Source organism: Cebus imitator, unplaced genomic scaffold (genome assembly GCF_001604975.1).
Source record: "Cebus imitator isolate Cc_AM_T3 unplaced genomic scaffold, Cebus_imitator-1.0 Scaffold596, whole genome shotgun sequence".
Lineage (NCBI taxonomy): Eukaryota > Metazoa > Chordata > Mammalia > Primates > Cebidae > Cebus > Cebus imitator.
The window spans coordinates 639600-663388 of record NW_016107911.1 but is presented as its reverse complement, the minus strand read 5'-3'; the positions used below and the strand labels follow the sequence as shown (position 1 = coordinate 663388).

Genomic DNA, 23789 nt, shown 5'->3' with positions numbered 1-23789 from the left:
TGCTTTAACTTCTATTCAGCTCATACATATATCTGAAAAAATCTGGAAATTCTGAAGTTTCTGAAATAGAGACCTAGGCTTCAGTTACTGGTATATTACTGAAAGCCTTTTAGAAGCATACTACTTATTAAAACTGTTAATTTTATTAATCTTGGTGGGAGGGAATAGCATGACTTCTTAATAATTTCATGTATTAGATGTACCCTTCCATTCATGTTCCATGCCATAGCAAAAGAAAAAGAAAAAGAAAATATGTCTTGACCTTAGTTTTTTACTTGCCAGTCATTAAAATGCAATATGAAGGATGGTGAACTTAACATTGGTCTAAAGTGCAACATCCAACATCAATTACAAACAAATCTGACTTATTTTAATTGGACTATTTATTAAGAAGACTATTCACATCCAAAACAATCTGATTGTTTTGAAATACACACACACACACACACACACGTGTGTGTGTCAAATACACTTAGTACTAATTGCACTTTCAGTGTTTTGGGCTTCTACCAACAAAATATACCAAGAAATCTGAACATATTACATCTACCTTTATCAAGATTACTTTTCCAACTTACACTCCTACACATTTTAAATTTATGCTTAAAAGTGATTTCATTTTTCCAAAAAGCTAGGATGGATATCCAGCAAATCCACTGATGGGTAAAGTGACTAGGGCAGACCACTTAGAGAAGTTGGTAAGAGACTTGAAAAAAGTGAGAGAAGAAGGAAGCTATCTAAAAACATGAGGAAAGAAAATCTCAAGGTAACTGAAACCACAAGGAAGAAACTCCGAAAGGGGTTCAGACTTGGTTTAATGGAGAACTGGTAAGAAATCCATTAAGATTGGAGCAAAATTAGCAAGGAGAAGATAGCTAGGGGAGGTGATCAGGAAAGTGGTTGGTGGCCAGAGCAAAAAGGGCCCCAAAGGTTTGCCATTTAAAGGGAAGACATTGGAAAGTTTTCAGCAGGAGTATGACCATGCTCAGTGTTTGAAAAATATCATACAAGTTATTATGCGGAAAATAGACTGTAGCGGGGCAAGAGTGGAAGAAGAAAAGCCAGCTAGGAGACTTTTGGTCTGGAAAAGATATAAATTTAACCAGACTATTGGCAGTGGTAGCTTAAGAGTAGTTCAGGGTCAGGATTTTAAGATGGGACCAACTTGACTTGCTGATGAATTGGAAGTATAGGTAAAAGGAAAAGAGAAATAAAAGGCTATTCTTAGAATAATAGTAGCCTATCCTGAGGCCTGATAGACTGGAGCAGGAGTGAGCTGGTCAGAGAAAAACTGTTTTGTTTTACACATGATAAATTTGTCGAATTCTATCAGACACTTTGGCGATATCAGACATAGGGGTCGGTCTACAGTTCAGGGGAAATATTAGGCCTTGAAATAAAAATTTGTTAAGTCATCTGCCTACAGACAGCATTTAAAGCATAGATAAAAATATTTAGGGAATTAATGTTGATAAAAGAGAAGAAGTTATAGGACTATGTCCTGGGATACTCAGTGGCGTCCAAGGAAGATAATACAGTCATGGGTTCTTAGTTTCTCTTTCTGGTTGGGCCAGTAAAGTCCCTTCCTCATCTTTCTTTTCTGCTTATCACTACAGACATAAACTGAAAACCATGGCTTCAGGCTGCTAAAAGCCTAAAACAAAACAAAACAGAAAAACAACAACAATAAAATAAGGTGGGTTGCAAAAGCTTACAAGCACATGATCTTGTAAGAGAACAGTGGGATATTAGATTCAACAGATAATTATTGTAATGGGTTGAATTGTGTCCTCCAAAAAGATATGTTCAAGTCCCACCCCCATACTTGTGAATGTGACCTTATGTGGAAATAGGGTTTTTGCTGATATAATTAAGATGTAAGCTGAGATGGGGTCTTACCGGTTTAGGGTGGGCCTTAAATCCAATCACTAATGTCCTTAGAAGAAACAGAGACACAGATACAAAGGAGAAGTCTATGTAAAACTGGAGGCCTAATCACTAGAAGCTAAGACAGGGGTATGGAATGGACTTTTCCTTAGAGCCTCTGAGAGTATGGCCTTGCTGACACCTTGATTTTGGGCTTCTGACCCCCAGAACTGGAAGAAAATAAATTTATCTTGTTTTAAGCCACCCAGTTTGTTGTAAATTGCCACAGTAGCTCTAGGAAACAAATAATTATGTTCCAGCTTGTTAAGATCCTCATATATTAGTGTTTCTTGCAATGTGTTCCACAAAATGCCATTTCGGTGCAGCATGTGTTCTGCTTATTAAAAATAAAAATACTTTTAAGTCAAGTAAGTTTGGGAAATGCAGGATTAAAAATATTCACTTTCTATAAACTTCTCAGAATCATTGTTCTTAAACATTGTGAACTGTCAAAATGGCTATGGTATAGGTAATGTTTTCCAAACTTTTTAAACTTTGAAACTGTGTGTGTGTGTGTGTGTGTGTGTGTGTGTGTGTAAAGCATATGTTAGAAAATACCCTACAAATCAATATTCTTTTGAGAACTCTTCTAGAGTCAAAACATTGTCAATATAGGGAGAAAAAAGCACTGATTTAGTTTTCCCTTTAATAATGAATAACCATGGAACTTAAATGGTGAGAAATTTTCAGACTATTTAGTCTAACATTTCCATTTTACAGTTGTGGAAAACATGCTAAGTGGTTTTAGAGACCAATTTCACATTCCTAAAATGCCCTCCTATACTTAAACAAAATCTAGTTCTTCGAAATATATTTAAATATACTAAACTGAGTTTATCTTTGCTCAAGAATCCTACTATGTATCGAGGAGAGTCTATGACCTCAATAAGTGTTTGACAATGAATAGGTGAATAGGTAAGAAACTCATCCCCAGCATACCAGTACTGGATGCTAGAAACTACTCCGGGTGAGAAGCTGAGACTATCCTTTCCCTGGATGTAGACATAAAGAATGTGGATTATGGACCACCCTTAAAACCTAATATGCACACATAATTGTAATGGCCTGGTTCATTTTACAAAAGCATCACAATAAGGACTGATAAACCTGAAGAAGATCAAGTTACTCTTGAGTCATTATGTTTATTGTGCTTTTAAACATTTTGCATTAAATAACAACGTCATTATTTCTTTTGTGTCTTTAAATTCTGCTTCTCGTCAGCCCAGCTTAAGGAAATTAAGATTTAAAACATTACTGGTTTTATTAATAAAGTTGTCTAATACCCATTTTATTGCTGGCATAATCAGCATAAAGAGTATCTCTTTTAAAATAGTATTTTCTTTATATTTTCAGATAAGTACATTTGGTATGAGAAGGGCTACATTGTACGTAAAGCTGGAGGTTGGACATGAAATCCCCTCTCTGGGAATATAACTATGTCATTAATGTAAATCATGTTGAAAGACAGTTTGAACCAATTTCAGGATAATAGTTTCACATAAAATACATGTTTAGAATAATTCCAACTCTAAAATATTCAACATAATCTGGGTAGTAGTTTGAACTAAGGCAGTGCTGGGTGCCTCAACCTTGAACTTCAGAAAATTTAGCCTAACCTCTTCACCAGAACACTCAAAGCCATCATTTATGTCCCATGAAGACGACTAATTCAGAGTTCATGCCTTCTATTCTTTGAGAATGCTTCTTGACTTTAGAGTATATCTCATATCTATTTAGATAGTTCAAAAATGTCAATGTATAAAGAAGCTGTGTAACATCCCAGTATATACAAGATGAATTACAGATGCTCTTTTAGAGCATGAAAAATGGGTCTTAAAACCTATTGGGCACAACTAAAGAACTATGTTTTGTTTTGTTTTAAGACGCCTGGTAAGTAAATTATGTTTTGAGTCATCTAAACTAAGTTCTACATATTTGCATAGTTCTGCCTTTTTATCCCAAACTACCATATAATCCACTGGAAAATGAAAATACTCATTTTTGTTTTTCAAGAAATCATCTCAGCAGAATAAACAAATATGTCCTCCAGACTCAAATGTGCAGGTACACTACCTTAAAATACAATATTATTTGACTTTATAAGTTAAGCAGCAATAGTTGGTCAAAGAAGGGTGCACTGTAATGTTGAATGAAGATTTTTGCTTCCCTGATAGTATAAACCAAATAGACTTTCTACTGTAACTTTCCATATGTAAAGTTTAATAAATTTAAAAAGAAAATAATTCTGGTAACAACTGTTTATCTAACTCTGACAACTTCCAAAGAAAATCTAAAAATTTCCAAAACAAATTAAAAAAACAAAAGCCATATATTTAAAATTTTAGAAAAAAGTAAAGATGGATTAAATTTTATAGTAGTTGCACAGAAATGCTATCTCAAGGCTCTGATCCATAAGGCTATATTTACATATTAGTAAATATGTTCCACATCCTACTTTATAGAGATCAGTGGTAAATAATGTATCTCAATTATAAGATGAATTGATTCTGGCAAGGCAGGCTAACTTATTTTTAATATAACACGCCACATAAAGTTTTTAATATAATTTGATTACATGTTCCAAAAGAATGAAAAACCTTTTCCCATATCATCTTTAAGATAATGTTTAATGAAAATACTACACTCTGTAGGATATTCTTTTCTAAATTAAGTGAATATAAAGATCCCCAATATATCGTTCAAGTTGCTGCTCAAGTAAGAAACACAACTTTTGTTGTATTTTTATCAATTCAACTTTTATAGATTTTAGCAATCCTATTGTTCCAATCTAAAGAACAATATCTGTCAATTACTATGTATCTTCCTTTTGTTTTGATCTTTAACAATTTAAATCTAATCTTATCTTGAAGCAGAAGAATTAGATGACCTTTAAGTTCTTGTCTTCCTATACTACCTTTAAATTCTCAAATGACTGACATTTTGCCTTATGTGTTTCAATCTACAGAAACAAGCAAGAGACTGTCCACAAGTCTTATTCTTGAGTTCTTTGCACACACATATGGAAACTTACTTTACATTACATGACAAATAATCCTATAATGCTAGATTAAGTCTGACCTTTTCTTGTTTTAAGAATAGTGTTAACACTTCTTGACTGGCCGTACTTGCTTCCTCCTATGCACAGGTGACTTCTTTATGTGCTATATTAGTTATCTATAGCTATGTAACAAAGCACCCAGAAACCTAGTGGCTTAAAATGAAAAGCAACAAATATTTATCATCTCACAGTTTCTATGGGTCAAGAAACTGGACACTGTTACAGGAGTGCCTCTGGCTCATGTTCTTTACCGAGGTTGTAATCAAGTTGTATGCTGGGACTCTATTCATCTCAAATTTCAGCTGGGGAAGGATCTGCTTTCAAGCCTACTCAGTAGCTGTTGACAGGCCTCAAATATCCAGTTCCAATCTAGCCCATTTGAGCCTCTCTGTAAGGCTGCCTAATGGCAGCTGGTTTCCCCCAAAGCAATCCAAGAGAATGTGAAAGAAAGCAAGAGCATGCCATGACACTGAGAGAGCACACAAAACAGAAGTCAACAATCTTTTAATAGCCCAATCTCACTCAATCCAGCCCAGACTCAAGAACAGGCTACCACTGGAGACTTCTACAATGTATTAACACCAAATTTTTATTCTCTTGATAACTATATGAATGAAGCCACTAAGGCTTATTGAGGTTATGACTTGCCCAAGTAGCAGGGCTAGGACTGAAATCCAGGTGCATAGGACACACAATCTAGTCTTTAAACCACAATACTACACTGCCTTCTCAGATAAGAACTTCAGTTATGGCTAGAGGCCTTGGCACAAAATCTGTTTTGCTATAAATATGCAGCAGTTTTTTGCATTGCATTACACTAATGCAAAACCTGTCAAAGTGCCAAAAGCCCTGTAGACGCAGTTATTAAACTATGTAATTATCTTCTCTTAAAAAACAGTAGATTCAGGAAGATTTCTTTATAGCAATATACAAATGGTTCCCTGAAAATGCAACAGAGGCATTTAAAAAAAAAAAAAAAAACCTGGCACATTAAATGCGTCATATAAAAAATCACTGTCTTAAAGAATCTGTAGCCTTGGTGGCTATATATGAAAACAACAGACTACTTACTACTCTCTAGATTCTATTGAAATAAAGGAGAAACATGCATAAAGACAATTTGGGGTACAAATCTCACCTTGTGCTACCTGCTAGGCTTGTACAATCTTTGCCTGCTTACTTTCATATTTCCACTACTGATAAAATTGGCTACGTACACAAGTGAAAGCTGCCTGATTCCCAGTAGGAATTCTAATTCCTTCGTATTCAAAATTAAACCAAGGTAACAAAGCACGATTTAATCAAATGAAAGTTACTGTGAACAGACTTTTTTCTTTTTACATAAAAAAAGCTGCTCTTCCTCATCATACAGGGTTTTACAGTGTATACTTCATCACTGAAGTCTTAAATGAACAAACAAAGAAATAATACCATCTGCCTGGCATATTTTAAAACAGATTTATCCTACTGAGGGAATCACATGGGAAAACACCCTCCTTGTCAGTACTTTTAAAATCACTGCTGTCTCCCACCTGGATCTAAAAATGTAAGAAAATCCTAATATCCCTACTTCTTGTAAACAAGCAAAGGAGATTTGCTTTCAGTTAAGCTAAGCTAAGCTTAGATGTTATTGCACCTTCTCAAATAAAGACGTTGGGAAAATAACACTAAACACCTATCAAAAAGAAGATGTAAGAAGTTAGGGATTAAAGAAAAGCCTGCCCAGTGCCTCTCTAATAAGCAGTCTTCTTTACCAATAGAGCTCCCATTTAATTTTAGGAACAATGTGCACACATGCAGGCCATTATTCCCAAGACTCCCTCCCAGCTGGAAATAGCCAAGAAATGAGAGTGGCAGTTACTGGGTGGGATCCTCAACAGTGCTCCTTAAAAGTGGGACAGACACTTGTTCTTTCCCACTTTTGTTCCTTGAATTTTTTTTCTTCCTCCAATCATCACAAATATCTTTTCTAGATCTCCAGCAGTCATTTTTGTAGCCTTAATGATATAAGTCAATGCTAAGGATAGAAAAAGTACAAAGAATGATTCTGAATCCTTTTATGACTTTGTCTAGCTTCTGTACTAGCTCTGAACTGTTTACTTCTGAACTTGCTTATGCTGTTGCTATTTCTAGCTTATGGTATAAGGAAGCAAATATAAATCCCAAGCGATAAAGCCATCGGCTTTACACTGTGCATTATCTGTTACAACAAAAACAAAAATTTAGTTTTTAGATGAGCAGCTTGAGAACTTGAGGACAAGCTCAAAATAGTAAATGAATGACACTAGAATTCATGAAAAAGTTGGAAATTTTAATGTGAAGACTGAAAACCAATGGAATAGAATTTTCTATAATAACTTAAGAATCGATGAAGAGTAAAAACAAATAATTGTAATGATCAGGTTATGTTTATTACCTGAAAATATATGTATGACAGAAAACTTGTTAAATTGCATTGGCAAATGCCTCCTTTTTTTTTTTTTTTCCTTTTCTCTGCTACGTAGAGCATTTGCAGTTATAGCTAGAATAGTGAAAAAGAAAAAAACAGCATCTAAAAATGTTAAAAATATTTGATGGGTATGGATTTAAACTATAGCAATGAAATTTTGCCAAAACAAACAAATTTAACTCATGTCGTGAAAAAAATATAAGGTTGCTAATTAACTTAAAATTATAACTATCATAGGTAAAACATGATAGTAGTTTTTTTCCCCCAGGAAACTACAAGCTGCTTCTGCGGAATAATTTTGATAGGCAGGATCTTATAGCATATATATATTTATACTGAATATCATTTTCACCCCATTGTTTTGATGGTCATTTTCTATTCACCAGTTTTAACAGTATATTTTTAGGTTGCCACAATCACTTCTGAACAAAAAGATATTTAAATTAATAAATACTTTAAGACAAAATCAGTAAAACCAAAGACACTCTGATCAAAACCAGACATTTAGGAAAATTCATCCCAATGATAATAAAAGCATTAAAAGCTAATGCTGAAAGTGAGCTTCTAATCTCCTGAGCAGTGTTCTAAGCACTTTACACATGCTAACTCATTTATTTATCATAATAACCCTCAATGAAGTAGGCAGTATTTTTATCTCCATTGTACAGAACAACAAACTGGCCCAGAGAGGTTAAAGTATTTGTCTAATGTACACATTCAATAAAAAACAAAGCTTGATTTTAATCCAGAAAATCTGATTTAAAATCCCATACTCCTAATTGTATACTATATTTCTCTATGATGAAACATATTTCTAGGTCATGCTATAGTTTAATGCTAGGTTTTCCCATAAAATTAGACAATGCTGTGATGGTAAAGAAACGAAAGCAAGAGAAGGCCTATGATCTTTCTTTTTCATTAAAAACCTGTAGGGGCATTTACAAAGCACAACTGATAGTACTTTAGATAGAAACTGCATAAGTTAATGCCATAACTCTGGGGCATCTATGAGGCTGGCATAAAAGCGATTGCAACTTTTGTTTCTATTTCAGTAATTCTCTTTTCTTGTTAACTAACATTGTCTTACCATATTTGATTTTTAGGCAACCCAAACAGTAAACTGTTGTAAACAATTCCTATAGGATTGGTCCTTCTGCCATTATCTGCATTCTAAAATGTTATCTAAATAGATAAAACTTTCCATTTCTCACATATGCTTTATAGGTGAGAACAAAGTTCAGAATAAAATCCGGTAAAAGTTACTTAAAATGTTTTATGCTACCAATCTTTACCAAACATCATTTCTAATGTACTGAAGTTACAGAGTAATATTAGTGGGGGAAGGGAGAATAATTTTCTTTTTTAAAAAAGTTATCCAAGTGCATACTGCAACTGTGATGCCACTAAATACCGTATGAATTAGTCACTCTATCCTAAGAGATCTGCTTTTTGCTGCAGTGTCCTCTCTGAGGATCCAACTAATCAATGCAATGCAGCAAGTGCAATGCACTGAAACTTTTGTCTTCTGTTTTAACATAAATAAATGATGTTGTGCAAGGGAATGGAAGGATCAAGTAATCAAATAATGAGTGGTCAATCAAATGCAGACAATTATCATATAGACATTCCATGGGTATGGCTTATTCCTGTGACCTGTCATTTCATTTACTATCTAGGTATCATTATGTCTGGATGAAAAATAAAGTTATTTTTGCTGATGTATTTCCATATTTCTTTAAATAAAAGATACTATGGAGTTTAAAGTCTTCAGAAAATACCAAGACAGCTGTACCAAATGAAACTATACACATTAAAAACCTGTTAAATGTTGGCATGCCAAACAGCAAACTAATCACATTTTCTGAACACTTGTAGGTCCTACCTACTTTTCTGTAAAAATCTGGCAATCAAAAGCTATATGAGTGTCTCATTTTATAGTTCTTTATTTCTTCAATGAAAGCACTGATGTATATTTTTAATTTTATAGTTGGCATATATACATATACAAACGTCACCAAAAATACAGTCTTTTGGTGATCGTCAAAGTTTAGATTAAAATGAATTAAGTGTCCAGCTCTGCCTGGGTTGGTTAAGCACCAAAAATAAATGCAATAAAAACAAAGATAAATAGCTGGGACTTGATTATACTAAAGACTTTTGCAAAGCAAAAGGAAAAGTCAGAAGAGTAAACAGAAAACCCACAGAGTGGGAGAAAAATCTTCACAACATATACATCTGACAAAGGACTAATATCCAGAATCTACCACCAAATCAACAAAATTAGCAAGGAAAAACAAAGAATCCCATCAAAAAGTGGGCTAAGGACATGAACAGACTATTCTCCAAAGAAGATATGTAATGGCCAACAAACATATGAAAAAATGCTCAACATCACTAATGATCAGGGAAACGCAAACCAAAACCACAACACAGTACCACCTTACTACTGCACGAATGGCCATAATAAAAAAATCAAAAATTAATAGATACCTGCATGGATGCAGTGAACACGGAACACTTCTATACTGCTGGTGGTAATCTAAACTAGTACAATCACTACGGAAAACAGCGTGGAGATTTATTAAAGAACTAAAAGTAGAACTACCATGTGATCCAGCAATCCCACTACTGGGTATCTATCCAGAGAAAAATAAGTCATTATAGGAAAAAGATACTCACACACCCATGTTTATGGCAGCAGAATTTGCAACTGCAAAAAGGTGGAACCAGCCCAAATGTCCATCAATCAATGATTAAAGAAACTGTGGTCTAGATATATGATGGAATACTACTCAGCCATAAAAATGAGTGAATTAATGGCATTCACAGCAACCTGGATGGGATTGGAGACTATTATTCTAAGTGACATAACTCAGGAATGGAAAACCAAACATCACATGTTATCACTTATAAGTGGGAGCTAAGCCATGAGGATGCAAAGGCATAAAAATGACACAGTGGACTTCTGGGACTCGGGCAAAGGGCAGGAAGGGAGTGAGGAATAAAAGTGGGTGCAGTGTATACTGCTTGGGTGATGAGTGCAGCAAAATCTCACAAATCACCACTAAAAAAGTTACTCATGTAACCAAACACTACCTGTTTCCCAATAATCTATGGAAATAATAAAATAAAAACAAATAAAACTCTATGTGTGAATATGTGCCATGGAATATTGAAGAAAAAGCCTCAAATTTGATAACTTTGTTTAGTAGGTTAAAGAGCAGTTAGAAGGTTGTTTATAGAAGTACCTATACAGATGATACGCCATTATACTTAACAAAACAGAAAAGTCAGTCTGTTTAAATGTGTTGTAAGTTAACATTTAGGGCTTGGGCTCTCACTAATAAGGCCCTTGGGAAAATATAAACATCCCTTCTCAATTCAGATCTCAGGCTTGCCCACCACATTCTTGTTTTCAGCTTGAGCTTTTGGCACTTCAGCCTGTAACTAAGGCCTTGCAACAGATGCCAAACTAAACATTTGGGAAACACAATTACAATGACATCCTTTTTTGTTTAAGTAATTTAAAAGCATATAACATGAAGTAAAACAAAGAAAAACTAGGAGGAGGAAATAATTCTAAGAAACAGAAAATGTGACATCTTTCAAAGCATTTTCTTGGATGTTCATACCTTATTTAGAGTACACACATAATTGTCAGGATAGCCTTTGGAGCACAGGAGAAGGAGAGATATGAATTTGATAACAGACATCAGTGAAATATAAAAAAATAAACTTACTGAATGTATAGGGTACTGGCACAACAAAGATTCACTCAAGTTTACTTTTCACATCTCCATTTCTGGCTAGTTTGCATGACTGACTAGTAGGCATCTGCTGTGCTTTGAATGTCCCCTCCAAAACCCATGTTGAAATTTAATTGCCATTGTAACAGCATTTAAAGGTGAGACCTTTAAGAGGTGATATCATGAGGGCTCTGCCCTCGTGAAGGGATGACTACTGTTATTATTGAGAGAATAGGGTTGTTATCTCAGGGGGGTTCCTTATAAAAGAATGAGTTTAGCCTGCTTCTCTATCTCTTGCCCTCTCATCTTCTGGCATGGGATGATGCAGCAAGAAGGCCTTCACCAAATAAATGCCAGCACCTTGGTCTTGAACTTCCCCACCAATAGAACTGTGAGAAAATAAATTTCTTTTTCTTTCTTTTTTTTTTTTAGAGACAGGGTCTCATTCTGTCACCAAGGCTGGAGTACAGTGGCACAATCTTGGCTCACTGCAACCTCTGCCTCTCAGGGCTCAAGCAATCTTCCTACCTCAGCCTACCGAGTAGCTGGGAATACAGGCGCATGCTACTATGCCCAACTATGTTTGTAATTTTTGTAGAGATGTGGTTTTGTAGAGATATGGTTTTGTAGAGATACAACTATTTTTGCAGAGACGTGTTGCCATGTTGACCAGGCTAGTCTTGAACTTCTGGGCTCAAGCAATCTGCCCAGCTCAGCATCCCAAAGTACTGGGAACACAGGTACGAGCCACTGCACTTGGTCTAGAAAATAAATTTCTCATCATTAAAAATTAGCCAGTTTTAGGTTTTGTTATAGCAGCACAAAATAGACCAAGACAGCATTCTAATAAAACCCCAACAGACTGATTTTTTTTTTTAACCATTAACTTTTTCAGGTAAAGTCTGTCTCACTCTTTAAGAAGAGGAAAATAACTGTCTGCTCCTGAATGCTTTTATATTAAACTTGTCTGAGCATATTACTCATGATGTAGAAAACATTTTAACATGTTTAGCAGGAAGTGCCTCAATGTCAGAAGACTATTCTTAAAATGCCAGATTGCTCTAATAATATTTCTGTGAACTAATTAAAATGACATGCTAACTAACCCCTTTCAATTAGTCTTTGTAATGTATATCCTTTATGGTAAAAGAGTAGTTCCCTTTGTGGGGAATAGCAGTGACTGGAAGGAGGTGGATGGAGAGGGAGGGTGTGGGATGTTGGTAATATTCTGCTTCTTGGCCAGGGTGCTTGTTACACAGGTGTGCTTGCCTCATGAAAATTCACTGAGGAAAAAAAATCATAGAATCTATGTTAAACTAAAGTGAGTTTTTAGAAAAGTAAGCTCTGAGTAGATGCAGCCTCAGATATTATAATTTTTGTTGATAGTTAAAACATATTAATGGGTTATTATTGATAAACAACATAACCAAATAAAAATAATGATGCTGCATTGATGAAACAACAGCTCATTTTAGATTATCACTTATCACTGTTTTATTCATTTTCTAAATACTGTTTTCTTTTTTTTTTAAGGTTATATTCATTGAATTTATTTTACAAACAGTCTATACGGAATTAAAAAGTTAACTAAAGAGTTAGCCAAAAGGGTATGAAATCAATTAAGGAAATCAACAGGGCTACATTATTAAAATGTTCTAGAAATCCCAATCTATTTTCTTGAGGCCTCTTTACAAGATCCAAGAGAGAATACGTGGACATGTGAAACCAACTATTTGTCAAAGCAGGGAAGTCACATTTCACAAAACCAATAGTAGGAGGTATCTCATCAAAATAAAATCCTTAGCTAATGGGGAGACAAGTCATCTTCTCCAGTTATTTCTAGCCTTTCAAACATTCTTCCCTGCCAAAGTGCCTCATAAGAAGTAAGAAAATAGCAATCTTAGAAATCATTGGTTTTGAGACCTGGAGTAGTGGATGGTACAGTTGGGGAAAAAAAAAAAAAACACAACCGATTTCTTTTTTTCTTGGGGATGGGGAAGAAAGGAGTTTGGGTAGAGTATTTGACCTGTATACAGACTGTAAATTAAGCCCTCCATTTTCACCCTTTTTTTTTTTTAAGTTGACAGGTACATGTGCATATTTGTTACAAAAGTAAACTTCTGTCATGGTGGTTTGTCATTCAGAGTATTTCATCACCCAGGTATTAAACCTAGTATCTGTTAGTTATTTTTACTGATCCTCTCCCTCTTTCCACCCTCTAGCAGGTCACGCATCCGTTGTTCCAATGGAACAGAATAGAGAGCCCAGAAATAAGGCCTCACACTTACAGCCATCTGATCTTTGGCAAAGCTGACCAAAACAAGCAATGGGGAAAGGACTCCCCGTTCAATAAATTGTGCTAGGATAACTAGCTAGCCATATGCAGAAGATTGAAACTGAACGCCCTCCTTATGCCACATACAAAAATCAAATCAAGATGCATTAAAAACTTAAATGTAAAACTCAAAACTATAAAAATTCTGGAAGACAACCTAGGTAATGCCATTCTGGACATAGGAATGGACAAAGATTTCTTGATAAAGACACCAAAAGAAATTACAACCAAAGCCAAAATTGGCAAATGAGATTAAATTAAATGAAAGAGCTTCTGCACAGCAAAAGAAACTAACAGTAAACAGACATCCTACAGAATGGGAGAAAATTTTCAAAAACTGCATCTGATAAAGGTCTAATATCTAGGATCTAGAAGAAATTTAAACAAATTTACAAGAGAAAAAGAAACAACTCCATTAAAAAGTGGGCAAAGAACATGAACAGATACTTTTCGAAAGAAGACATACATATGGCCAACAGGCATATGAAGAAAAGCCCAATATTACTGATCATTAGAGAAATGCAAATCAAAACCACAATGAGATACCAGCTCACACCAGTCATAATAGCTATTATTAAAAAGTCAAAAAATTACAGATGCTTGCAAGGTTGAGGAAAACAGGGAATGCTTATACACTGTTGGTGGGAGGGTAAATTAGTTCAACTATTGTGGAAAGAAATGGGCAATTCCTCAAAGAGCTAAAAACAAAACTTCCATTTAACCCAGAAATCCTATTGCTAGGTATATACCCAAATGAAAATAAATCATTCTATCATAAGGAAACATGTATGCATATGTCCACTGCAGTGCTATTCACAATAGCAAAGACCTGGAGTCAACCTAAATGCCCATCAATGACAGACTGGATAAAGAAAATGTAGTACATATACGCCCTGGAATACTATGTAGCCACAAGAAAAACATGATCATGCTCTTTGGAGGAACATGAATGGAGCTGGAACCCATTATCTTTAACAAACTAGCACAGGATCAGAAAATCAAATACAAATGTTTTCTTAATACTTAAGACAGTGATGCAATCAAGGGTCAGTTTATCTGTTTTTCTTACTTTCATACATATCAGTACAATTAGCACTCTCTCTGAAAGAAAACACAGGTTGAGTATCCCTTATCCAAAATGCTTGGGACTAGAAGTGTTTTGAATTTGAAACTTTTTGGATTTTGGAATATTCATGTTATAACTACCGGCTGAGGATCCCAAATCCAAAAATCCTAAATCCAAAATATTCCCATGAGGATTCTCTTTGAGCAACATATGTCAGTGCTCAAAAAGTTTTTACTTGAAGCATTCTGGACTTCCAATTTTCAGATTGGGGATGCTCAATTTGTCAACAATTTCCTCTAAAAAATGACAGTAAAAACTATAATTAAATACTTACAATGTGCCATGTGTTAGACACTGAGCTAAGTGGTTTACATGCCCCCTACCACTTAATCTTTAAAGAATCAGGACATTCCTGCTGAGAAGCACCAGCAACATTGTGAATACTCAATAACATTAGCTATTATTATGATGTGGCTGCATAGGATTTCCCTCCTTTTATAGTTTGCATGTTCTTTTGTTTATTCAAGCAATAGCTGAGGATCTATTACTTGCCAGGCACGGTTCTGAACAATGTAGCAATCTTAATCCTGTCCTGTTTCTGCCAAGCATCCCTTTGAGGGAGTCCTGGAAGATTTACATCTAGGAAAAGCTTTGCTAACAGTTTTGAATATCTTTCAATTTTACAGCACAGCTGAGACTTAAAGTACAGCATGAGGGAGGAAAGGCCATATAAGGACCCTTTCTGCATTTTGACAAACTTAACTAATTAGTTCTCTATAAATGAGATTTATTTCCTAACCAATAACCATTCTGTGGTATCAAATCCCTTCTGTATCATACAACTTGGCATTTATTGATTCACTAATTGCTTCATGTTTTAACAAGGAACCCAATTTGTTCATAAACCGTATGGGAATGGAGGTCATGCTTTATGCATCAGGGGTTGGCAAACTTTTGTAAAGGAACAGATAGAAAATATTTCAGACTCAGTAGGCCATATGGTCACCATCACAACTACTCAACTCTGCTGCTGCAGCATATAAAAGCAGCCATAAATAATACATAAATAAATGGAAGAAGCTGTGTTTCAATAGAACTTTATTTAAGAAAACACAGGGCAAACTGGATTTGGCCCATTAGCCATGTTTTGCTGACCTCTGATTTATCCCAAAACACATTTAACTGTGCTAGATAGACAGCTGGCCTCAGTAAATATGCCTTGCTTGAAAGAGTAAATGACATTGAAAAAGGAAGTAACAGAAAATAGAGAAAGTGGGATGCACTTATTTCTCTCCTAATTCAGGCTCCACATGAGCTAAAGATAATATTCTTTATGCTGATTTAAGGTGTTTTTCCCTTGGGAGAAGGGGGAAAAAAACTGACATGAAAGTAATATTGATAGAGAAGCATAAACTTTGGTGCTTAGCCTGGTACTTTTTCCCTTGCAAATACAAGAGAGATATTTGTACACTAGGTAGGAAAATATACTGGAAAAAGAATCTGTTCATAGAGAAATGTACCAAAGAAACCCAAAAATCAGTGTTCCAAGTAGTTGGAATTTAAAAAATAAGATTTTTAAAAAATAAGATGAACACAAGATGTTAAGTACCAAAATCCAGCTAGTCATACACATGCGTGTTTTTAATGAGATTCAGAGCAATTTCCATAAAATGAAAGAACAGAAGTTAATTTACTTCACTGAAAACATGAGAAGTCCTAGAGTACCCTAGAATTGAGAGCCTTTTATTATTTTCTCATGGCTGATAATAATGTTTATCTGCCAACAACAAGCAAAACTCCTGGTTATGATGGAAACAGAAGTCTGCTAGCTGCATAAAATGACAGCAAAGGACCACACCAACACATTTTTTTTCCCCAAGACAAAATTGACATATGAGAGGCAGACACAGTGCAGAAGCTCCTTCACGAAACAAAGTAAAAAACAAGTACAGCTTTTTCTCAGACTCCACTGTAAAGAACAAGTATTTTGGTAAAAGGAATCACCCTAGGCTCAATCCTTGCTATGACCTCCATTCTCATTTAATCAGCAAATATTTAACGAATGCTTATAAAGTATCACACACCTTTGCATATACTGGGAACACATGGCTCTTTTAAAGCCCTTCATTCTTCTTGAGGGGAAAACAGCCACCATTTGAAATAGCAGATCAAACAGTTACAGTTACTCGTAAGTGCTAGGAAAAAAAAATAATGCATTGGTGGTAGAACACGCCACATGCAGGGAGGAGAATATGCAGTTATTGTTACCTACATTGGCTATGAATCGCTTTTCTGAAGAGGTGACATTTGGGAAGCCTTTGGACAATTTCAAGTATGAAAATGCAATGATCTGGTTTATGTTCTGGGAAGTTAGCTGCTGTATGGAAAACGTACTGCAGTAAGGTGGGAGTGGGTGAAACAGTGAAAGCAAGTAGTCCTGGTAAGGATAATGGTGGCTTGGTCTTGTGACACAGTAGTGGAGATGGTGATAAATGACAGGAGATATTATGAAGACACATTTGACCTGGTGAAAGTTCATCGTGGCTTGGGCTACAGGGCATGCAATGAAGAAAGGTGGTAAGCTGATGAACTCAGAATTATTAAGAAGTGCATATGTCAATCTTTTCAGAAGACTGTGTGAGCTTTGAAGAAAGGATAACTTCTAGAATTTGGTTTGAGTAGCTGATGCCATTTATTGAGAAAAGAAAGACTTGTGAAGGAGCAAATCTGGCAGGTGATGGGTTGTGGAAATCAATCATTGTTTTGGACACACTAAGACTTTCTTCCCAGCCCACGTCCAAAAGTAGGCTTAAGAGAGGAGTCTGGATGTTGTGTTCCTCAAGCTAAAAAAAATTATCTCACAGCTCTTTATACTATTCAAAAGATTAAATACATGACAGAGCTTTGATAAATACATGATAAATCAATTTATACAACAAATCATTATCTAAGATGGTTAATTTTATGTATCCACTAAACCGAGATACAGATATCTGGCTAAAGATTATTCTGGGTGTGTCTGTAAGGGTGTTTAAAAATGAGATTAACATTTACATCAGCAGGGTGAGTAAAGCAGACTGCCTGCCCTAATGTGGTGGCCTCATTTAATTGATTAAAGACCTGACTAGAACAAAAAGACTGAATATGAACAAACTCCTGCCTGACGTTGGTCTTTTCTGGTCTTAGGACTGAAACTAAAACATAAGCCCTTATTTGATTTCAAGTCTTCCAACTTCTAGTCTGGAACTTACACCATCAGTTCTCTTGCTTCTTACGCATTTAGATTCAGACTGGAACCACATATCAGCTCTCCTGAGTTTCCAGCTTGTTGACTACAGATCTTAGGACTTCTCAGCCTCCATAAGCATGACAGCCAATCCTTTATGATAAATCTCTTGCTAAACACACACACACACACACACACACACACACACACACACACACACACACACACACACACACACACACACACGCACACACTTGCGCACCCCCTTTTGACTCTGTTGACTCTGTCTCTCTGGAGAATCCTAATATACCAACTGTTTTTCAAAGTCTAATTATTTGAAAATAATTTCATGTTAGGTAAAAAGCATGAAAGCCTTCCAGGGAAACTTTTATTTCGATTTCTTATCCAAAAACCAGCTTCTCCATCCTTTGCAATTTCAAGATTCAGCCCTCGGTGTCTCTACTCCCTTCTACATGGGTACCCCTACTTGTTTTATAATCATACTCTCAAGAAAGAAGAGTTCAAGGATGAGAACTGATGCATTACCAGAGCATGCAAAACTATTAACAGTCCAGAAATAGGAGGCAAGTTCCTGGATCAAGACATATGGATTTCCTATCTATGGGAAAATAATATTCATTTACCAAACATTTTGGACTAGAAATAGCCTTGCCACGAGTCTACTTTATTAATACCTACTTGTAAGAAATAGAAATTTTGTGTTTCCTTCTTCCCACTCTTGTTTCCATAATCATCAGCCCTGAGAGCAATACAAATATTTTCATTTGGATAGTACCTGGCTAGCTATCACACATATCTTTTAATACAATGTGCAGTCTATATATGGCTCTTTATATACAATGTATATTTAATTATACAATGATTATCTATAGAGAATTATTTTTAAAGATAACTTTAAAAAATGATATAAATTAAATCCTTTAAGTCACTCATGTCACCATCCAGAAATAAGCTCAATTAAACTGTTGATGTATATTATACTCGTACCTAGAGACTAGCATTTCTTTGTTGTTTGAAGATAATAGTCCTCAGTCTTTCATGATGACACATATACTTCCACTACTACCACCCCTATCCTGTCACCAAAATCTACCTTGTACCTCCTCATTTGGATCCCAGACCAATGCCATGAATCAAGTTACATCATAATCCAGCTTAGAAAGGCACTATATATCAAAGGAACTGTAGGACCTAGCCAATGTGTACCCACAGGAGGCAGGAAACTATGTATGAGAGAGTGCTAGATCAAGAGAAGATAGAGTCCGTGTTTGTATAATGGAGAGATTATTGATATGGGAACATTCCCTCACAGCATTTAACACTCCAGCAAGACTACAGGAGAAGATGCTAAGACACTGCTATGGTGGCTCTTGGTAGCATACAGAAAGCAGTCTACATGATATGAAACAGAAATTCCATAACTGCTGTGGCAGACAGAAGTCTTATCACAGACTATACAACTAGAACTTACTGGCCTAATAGAATGATGGGATGGTCTAGTGAAGGCACAGCTAAGACCTCACCTTGGAGATGATATCCTGTAATCCATTCTCTAGGTCACAGGATACACCCTAAATCAATAACCATTAAATAGAGCTATGTTTGCTATGTTTCCCAGAAGTAGAATTTATGGGTTCAGAAACCAAGGGGTAGAAATAAGAGTGGCCCTACATACTTATCACCATTCTTCATAACTGACTCAGGCAATATGTACTTCTCATTCCTGCAATCTCTGGGCTTTAGAGGTCCTGACCTGGATGGGGGATGCTTCCACCAGAGGATACAGAATGAGTCCCACTAAACTTTAAGCTATTACTGTCACCTGGTCACTTCAGGCTCCACATGTCAAGAACTCTAGCCAAGGAAATAAAGCAGACGTAATTGATCCTGATCAATAAAAGGAGGTAAGGCTGTTGCACAATGGGATAAAGTAAAACTATGATTGGCATCCAAGTGATCCAGTAGGGCATCTCTTGGTATTCCCGTGCCTATTTTTGACTGTAAACAGACAAGCACAGCAGTCATAGCCATAACATGACAGCCAGGGCCTTATAGGTCCCATGGATACAGGTATGTGTTATCCCATCAGGTAAACCCCTACAACAAACAGAGTTCAACCAAACATAAGAGAAATCTAGAAAAAAGAAGAAAAAAGAGAGATGAGAATCAGTTGGCTCCTGAGAACAGCTGTAGCAGGAGTTATAGCTTCTCCCACTAACTTTTCTCTTTTAAGTCTCCCCAGAAAAGACCAGAGAAACTAACGGAATTCTAGAGAAGCTGCTAAAATAAATTATTATATAGAGGAAGTGGATTTGAGTGTACAAAACACGGACTGTAGTGCACCACCCAGAGCCTGCCTTGAGGACTAATGTACTAATTTCTCCAGCTGCTGGTAGTGGTTTGTGGTACTCTGTTGAGTCCCTCTCCAAGAACTGCTACCTTGGCTGAGAGCCTCCCACATTCAATGAATGGTCAGTATATGGGTACCAAAGCTCAGTCCGCTTTCCCTAAAGTGATTCAACCCTGAAGGGCCATGCCCACTCCAGGGCTCAGCCAAATTCCTTGTGCAACTACATTTTGTTGGATCCTACGCTTCCTCCTCCCCCATACATGCTGAGCCCCAGGGCATTTCCTAATGAATTTTCTGCATGTAAATCTCTATCACAGGGGCCTTTTTGAAGCTATCTCACCTAAGACAAACTGGTAAGACTGTACTAGTATCTAGTATTAGCTGATTATTAAATCTGGAGCTAGCACAATAAAAGACATTAATTAACTTCTAGAGCTGGAAGGAATTAGGAAGAACATTCTGTTCAATGGTAAACAGTTTTTTTCTCCAAAGATGAATTTAGAAAAATGGCATGGGTAGGGAGGGAAGGAAGAAAAGACAACTGAGAAACATTCAGAATAATTTGTACAAGTCCCTTGGAAAAATATCTTTATAACTTAGAGTACTTACTTTAGTGATTAGAAGTATGTCCTTGAGAAAACTGGCAGTGCTTTTGGAGTCAGCTGTTTTGTTTGTAACAACTAGCGGGTGGCTACTACTGACATCCACTGGGTAGAGACCACCAGATGCTGCTACAGATGGGACAGTGACTGTGCAGCCCCCACAACAAAGAATTATCTGGTCCAAAATGTCAATATGCTGAGATTACAAAAGTGTGGTTTAGAGTTTACCAGTCACATTATGCTCATTATCTCATTTCATTCTTGAGATTACTAAGATTGTTTCACATCTTCAGATGGCAGTCACTATGTAACTGGAGAACACTGGAAGTTTTTTACCCCTTAATCTCTTCCCTATAAACCAAGAAGGATACAAGCCTATTTATAAAGCTTGATTTGCAGGATCAAGACTATCATTCACAAATATATTCAAATCCTTCACTGTATTAAGAAATTAAATCATGAATTTGCATCAGATAAAAATTATCTGCACACATACGAATTCTGCATTTATATAATGTTTATTCCCAAAGCTTGATTCTTATAAAGAATGTCTAAATTTTATGTGACTACTGGTGGATTTGATCTATTTATATACCATGTTATCTTTTCGTTTTTGTCTTTTTACCCCTGAGGGACAGATTCAGTAAATATTGTCATCAATGCTAATACACAGCTCTATCAAGAGGACGTATGGAGTCCGGTTTTATATGAGTATTCTCTCTGAAGTTCTGATTCTGCCACTTTCCGGTGGTGTGACCTTGCACAAGTTATCTAACCTTTCTCAAAGCTTTAGTTTTCTTACCTGTAAAATGAGGATTATAACAGAATCTGAACTACCGGCCCTGTCATAAGCATTAAATGAGATAATGCACATGAAACACAGTGACTGGTAAACCACATACAACGAATAAATAGTGGCTGTGTTAAACATTTGGCTTCCAGCATTTATTTCTCCTTCCTAATGACAACTTGAATTCCATTGGGGAATTAATTCTTACTCACTGGACTGTAATTAGGAATCTTGTCTTTCCCTAGCAAAGAGGCAAGCATGTTCCCTAGCAAAGAGCCAAACTAGTTCAATTAGATGCTTCCTCCTTGGAATTTACATGGTCAGAGGAGAAACAAAGACACAGGAATGGTTTTGTCCATTCCTAGTAATGATGCCCTGGCCAGTTTATTTTTCACTATGAGAGCACTGCTAATGTTGCTGCCTCTGAGTTTCCAAAGGTGTCTTACTCTTTTGCCCCTTACCAAATCTGGTATACAGCTTCCTATCATGCCTCTGATAACCTTTTAACAAATTCCCTTTCCCTAAAGTTAGTCTGATTCATTTTCCATTGCTTGCAATTAAAGGACCCTATAGATATAGAGTAGCTATGTATTACATACACATCAAACATTTAACTCTTCAAAGTAAATACAAATAAGACAGAGTAATTTGCCTCTGCTCCCAGAAATATGTTAATCATTAATTTGATTTTGATTTTAGCCCTAATACACATCTACATACAGTGAAACCTACATAGGAATTGAAACACTGCTTACCTAAAGGAAATTTTTCTGTGGTGCAAAGGTGCTGTTTAAGCAGTCATCTCTGTTTGCTCTCTGTTGGAGCACTTCTAGGGAAGACTTAAGGAAGAAAAAAAAAATAAAAAAAAAAAAAAAAAAAAACTGAATGTCTTATTGATGTCTGATTGCCTGAGTCCACAATTCTATAGACTCACCTGAGATCTTAAATAAGAATCTTTTCAGATACAGAAGTTTTCATTATTTTTGGCTTTACTTCTGTGTCTTGGATGTGGTTACTCTTTGGGTATAGCTATGGGTCAAGACTCTGTGTGGTAAATCTGAATCTGTAATTCCTGGCATCAGGCTCATTAGGAGAGGAGTGTAGCACTGGTAACTGCATGTTTCTTAAACAAGGAAAGAAATGAATTATCACTTTGGGTTTTCCTTTACAGACGCTTTCATTAATTTCATTTTTTACTGTGGAAAGATGAAACTCAATTCTCTAAGTTACCGTAGCATTTAATTTGCAGAATAACTCTTTCAGGGCCATGGAATATTGTGCCTCTCTCAGGTTGGCAGCAATAGGAAGAAGCCAGTAAGATGGCATTTCAGTGCAGGGTACAAAAATCTTTTATTTCCCATCATTTGGTATATAAAATGCAGAATCAATTAGTTTTCCCACATCCCAAATTAGAAAAAAAGGCAAATAGTAATGATTCTTAGTGCAAGGAAATTTGGAAAAAAAAAAAATAAGAAAGGCAAAGATTTTCTGGTTCTTGCTGAATAATTTTGCCAAATATTTCCGCAAAATATTTATTTAAAAATGTGAGGTAAAAAATTAGTCCATTTGGCAGATACTACAATGGGTAACTGTTGTTATTTTCAGTACTACTGAAACAGCTTTTATATCTTGAAGTGTAGAGTTTAGGTTTCTCTGTGAGTACCACTGCTGATCTGTCATTTTTGTTGCAAGTTTCTAAAACTGAAATGACAACTCCAAAAGAATTTCCACAGATTAATTTATAACTATAGGGAAACTGCTTTACTAAACTTCACTTAAGTCAGTTAGCTGCCAGGCAGGGCATTTTTTTCCTTGGTCTACATTATGATAAGTCAAACAAACATGTAAGAATCTTTTATGTGACGTAAGCATGCCATGCCTACACGTGTAGCTTGTGTGAAAAAAGAAGCAAATGTAAGAAGCCATGTAAACTTTAGAGTGTAAGAGTGGAAGTAAGGATACCATAGAAGTCAGGCAAAACATGATAATGGCTTGGACAGCGGTGACAGCAAAGGACTTGACAGAGTTGACAGCAATATATAACAGATTCTTTATATACTGAAGACAGATTTCACTATGTATTGAATATGACGGAAGAGGAGACAGAAGTCATATAAAAATTTTTAGCTTAAAAGCATCCACACAATGAAGAAATTGCGTCAACTAATGGGCAAAACAACCTGCTAGCATCAAAATGGCAGTATCAAATTCACACATAGC

General features: G+C 35.9%; 1 protein-coding gene across 12 annotated transcripts in view; it reads right to left on the bottom strand.

Moving 5' to 3' along the window:
• CCDC91 (coiled-coil domain containing 91) overlaps nucleotides 1-23789 on the bottom strand; it is a 385716-nt gene that overhangs the window by 41091 nt on the left and 320836 nt on the right. Inside the window, exon 13 of one of the 12 annotated variants that reach the window (XM_017516588.2) lies at nucleotides 22325-22408. The exons of the other annotated variants lie outside the window; for them this stretch is intronic. Within the exon in view, the coding sequence (XP_017372077.1) occupies nucleotides 22325-22408 (84 nt within the window). Of the gene's footprint in view, nucleotides 1-22324; nucleotides 22409-23789 lie in introns of those variants that run through there. 12 annotated transcript variants of the gene reach the window in all.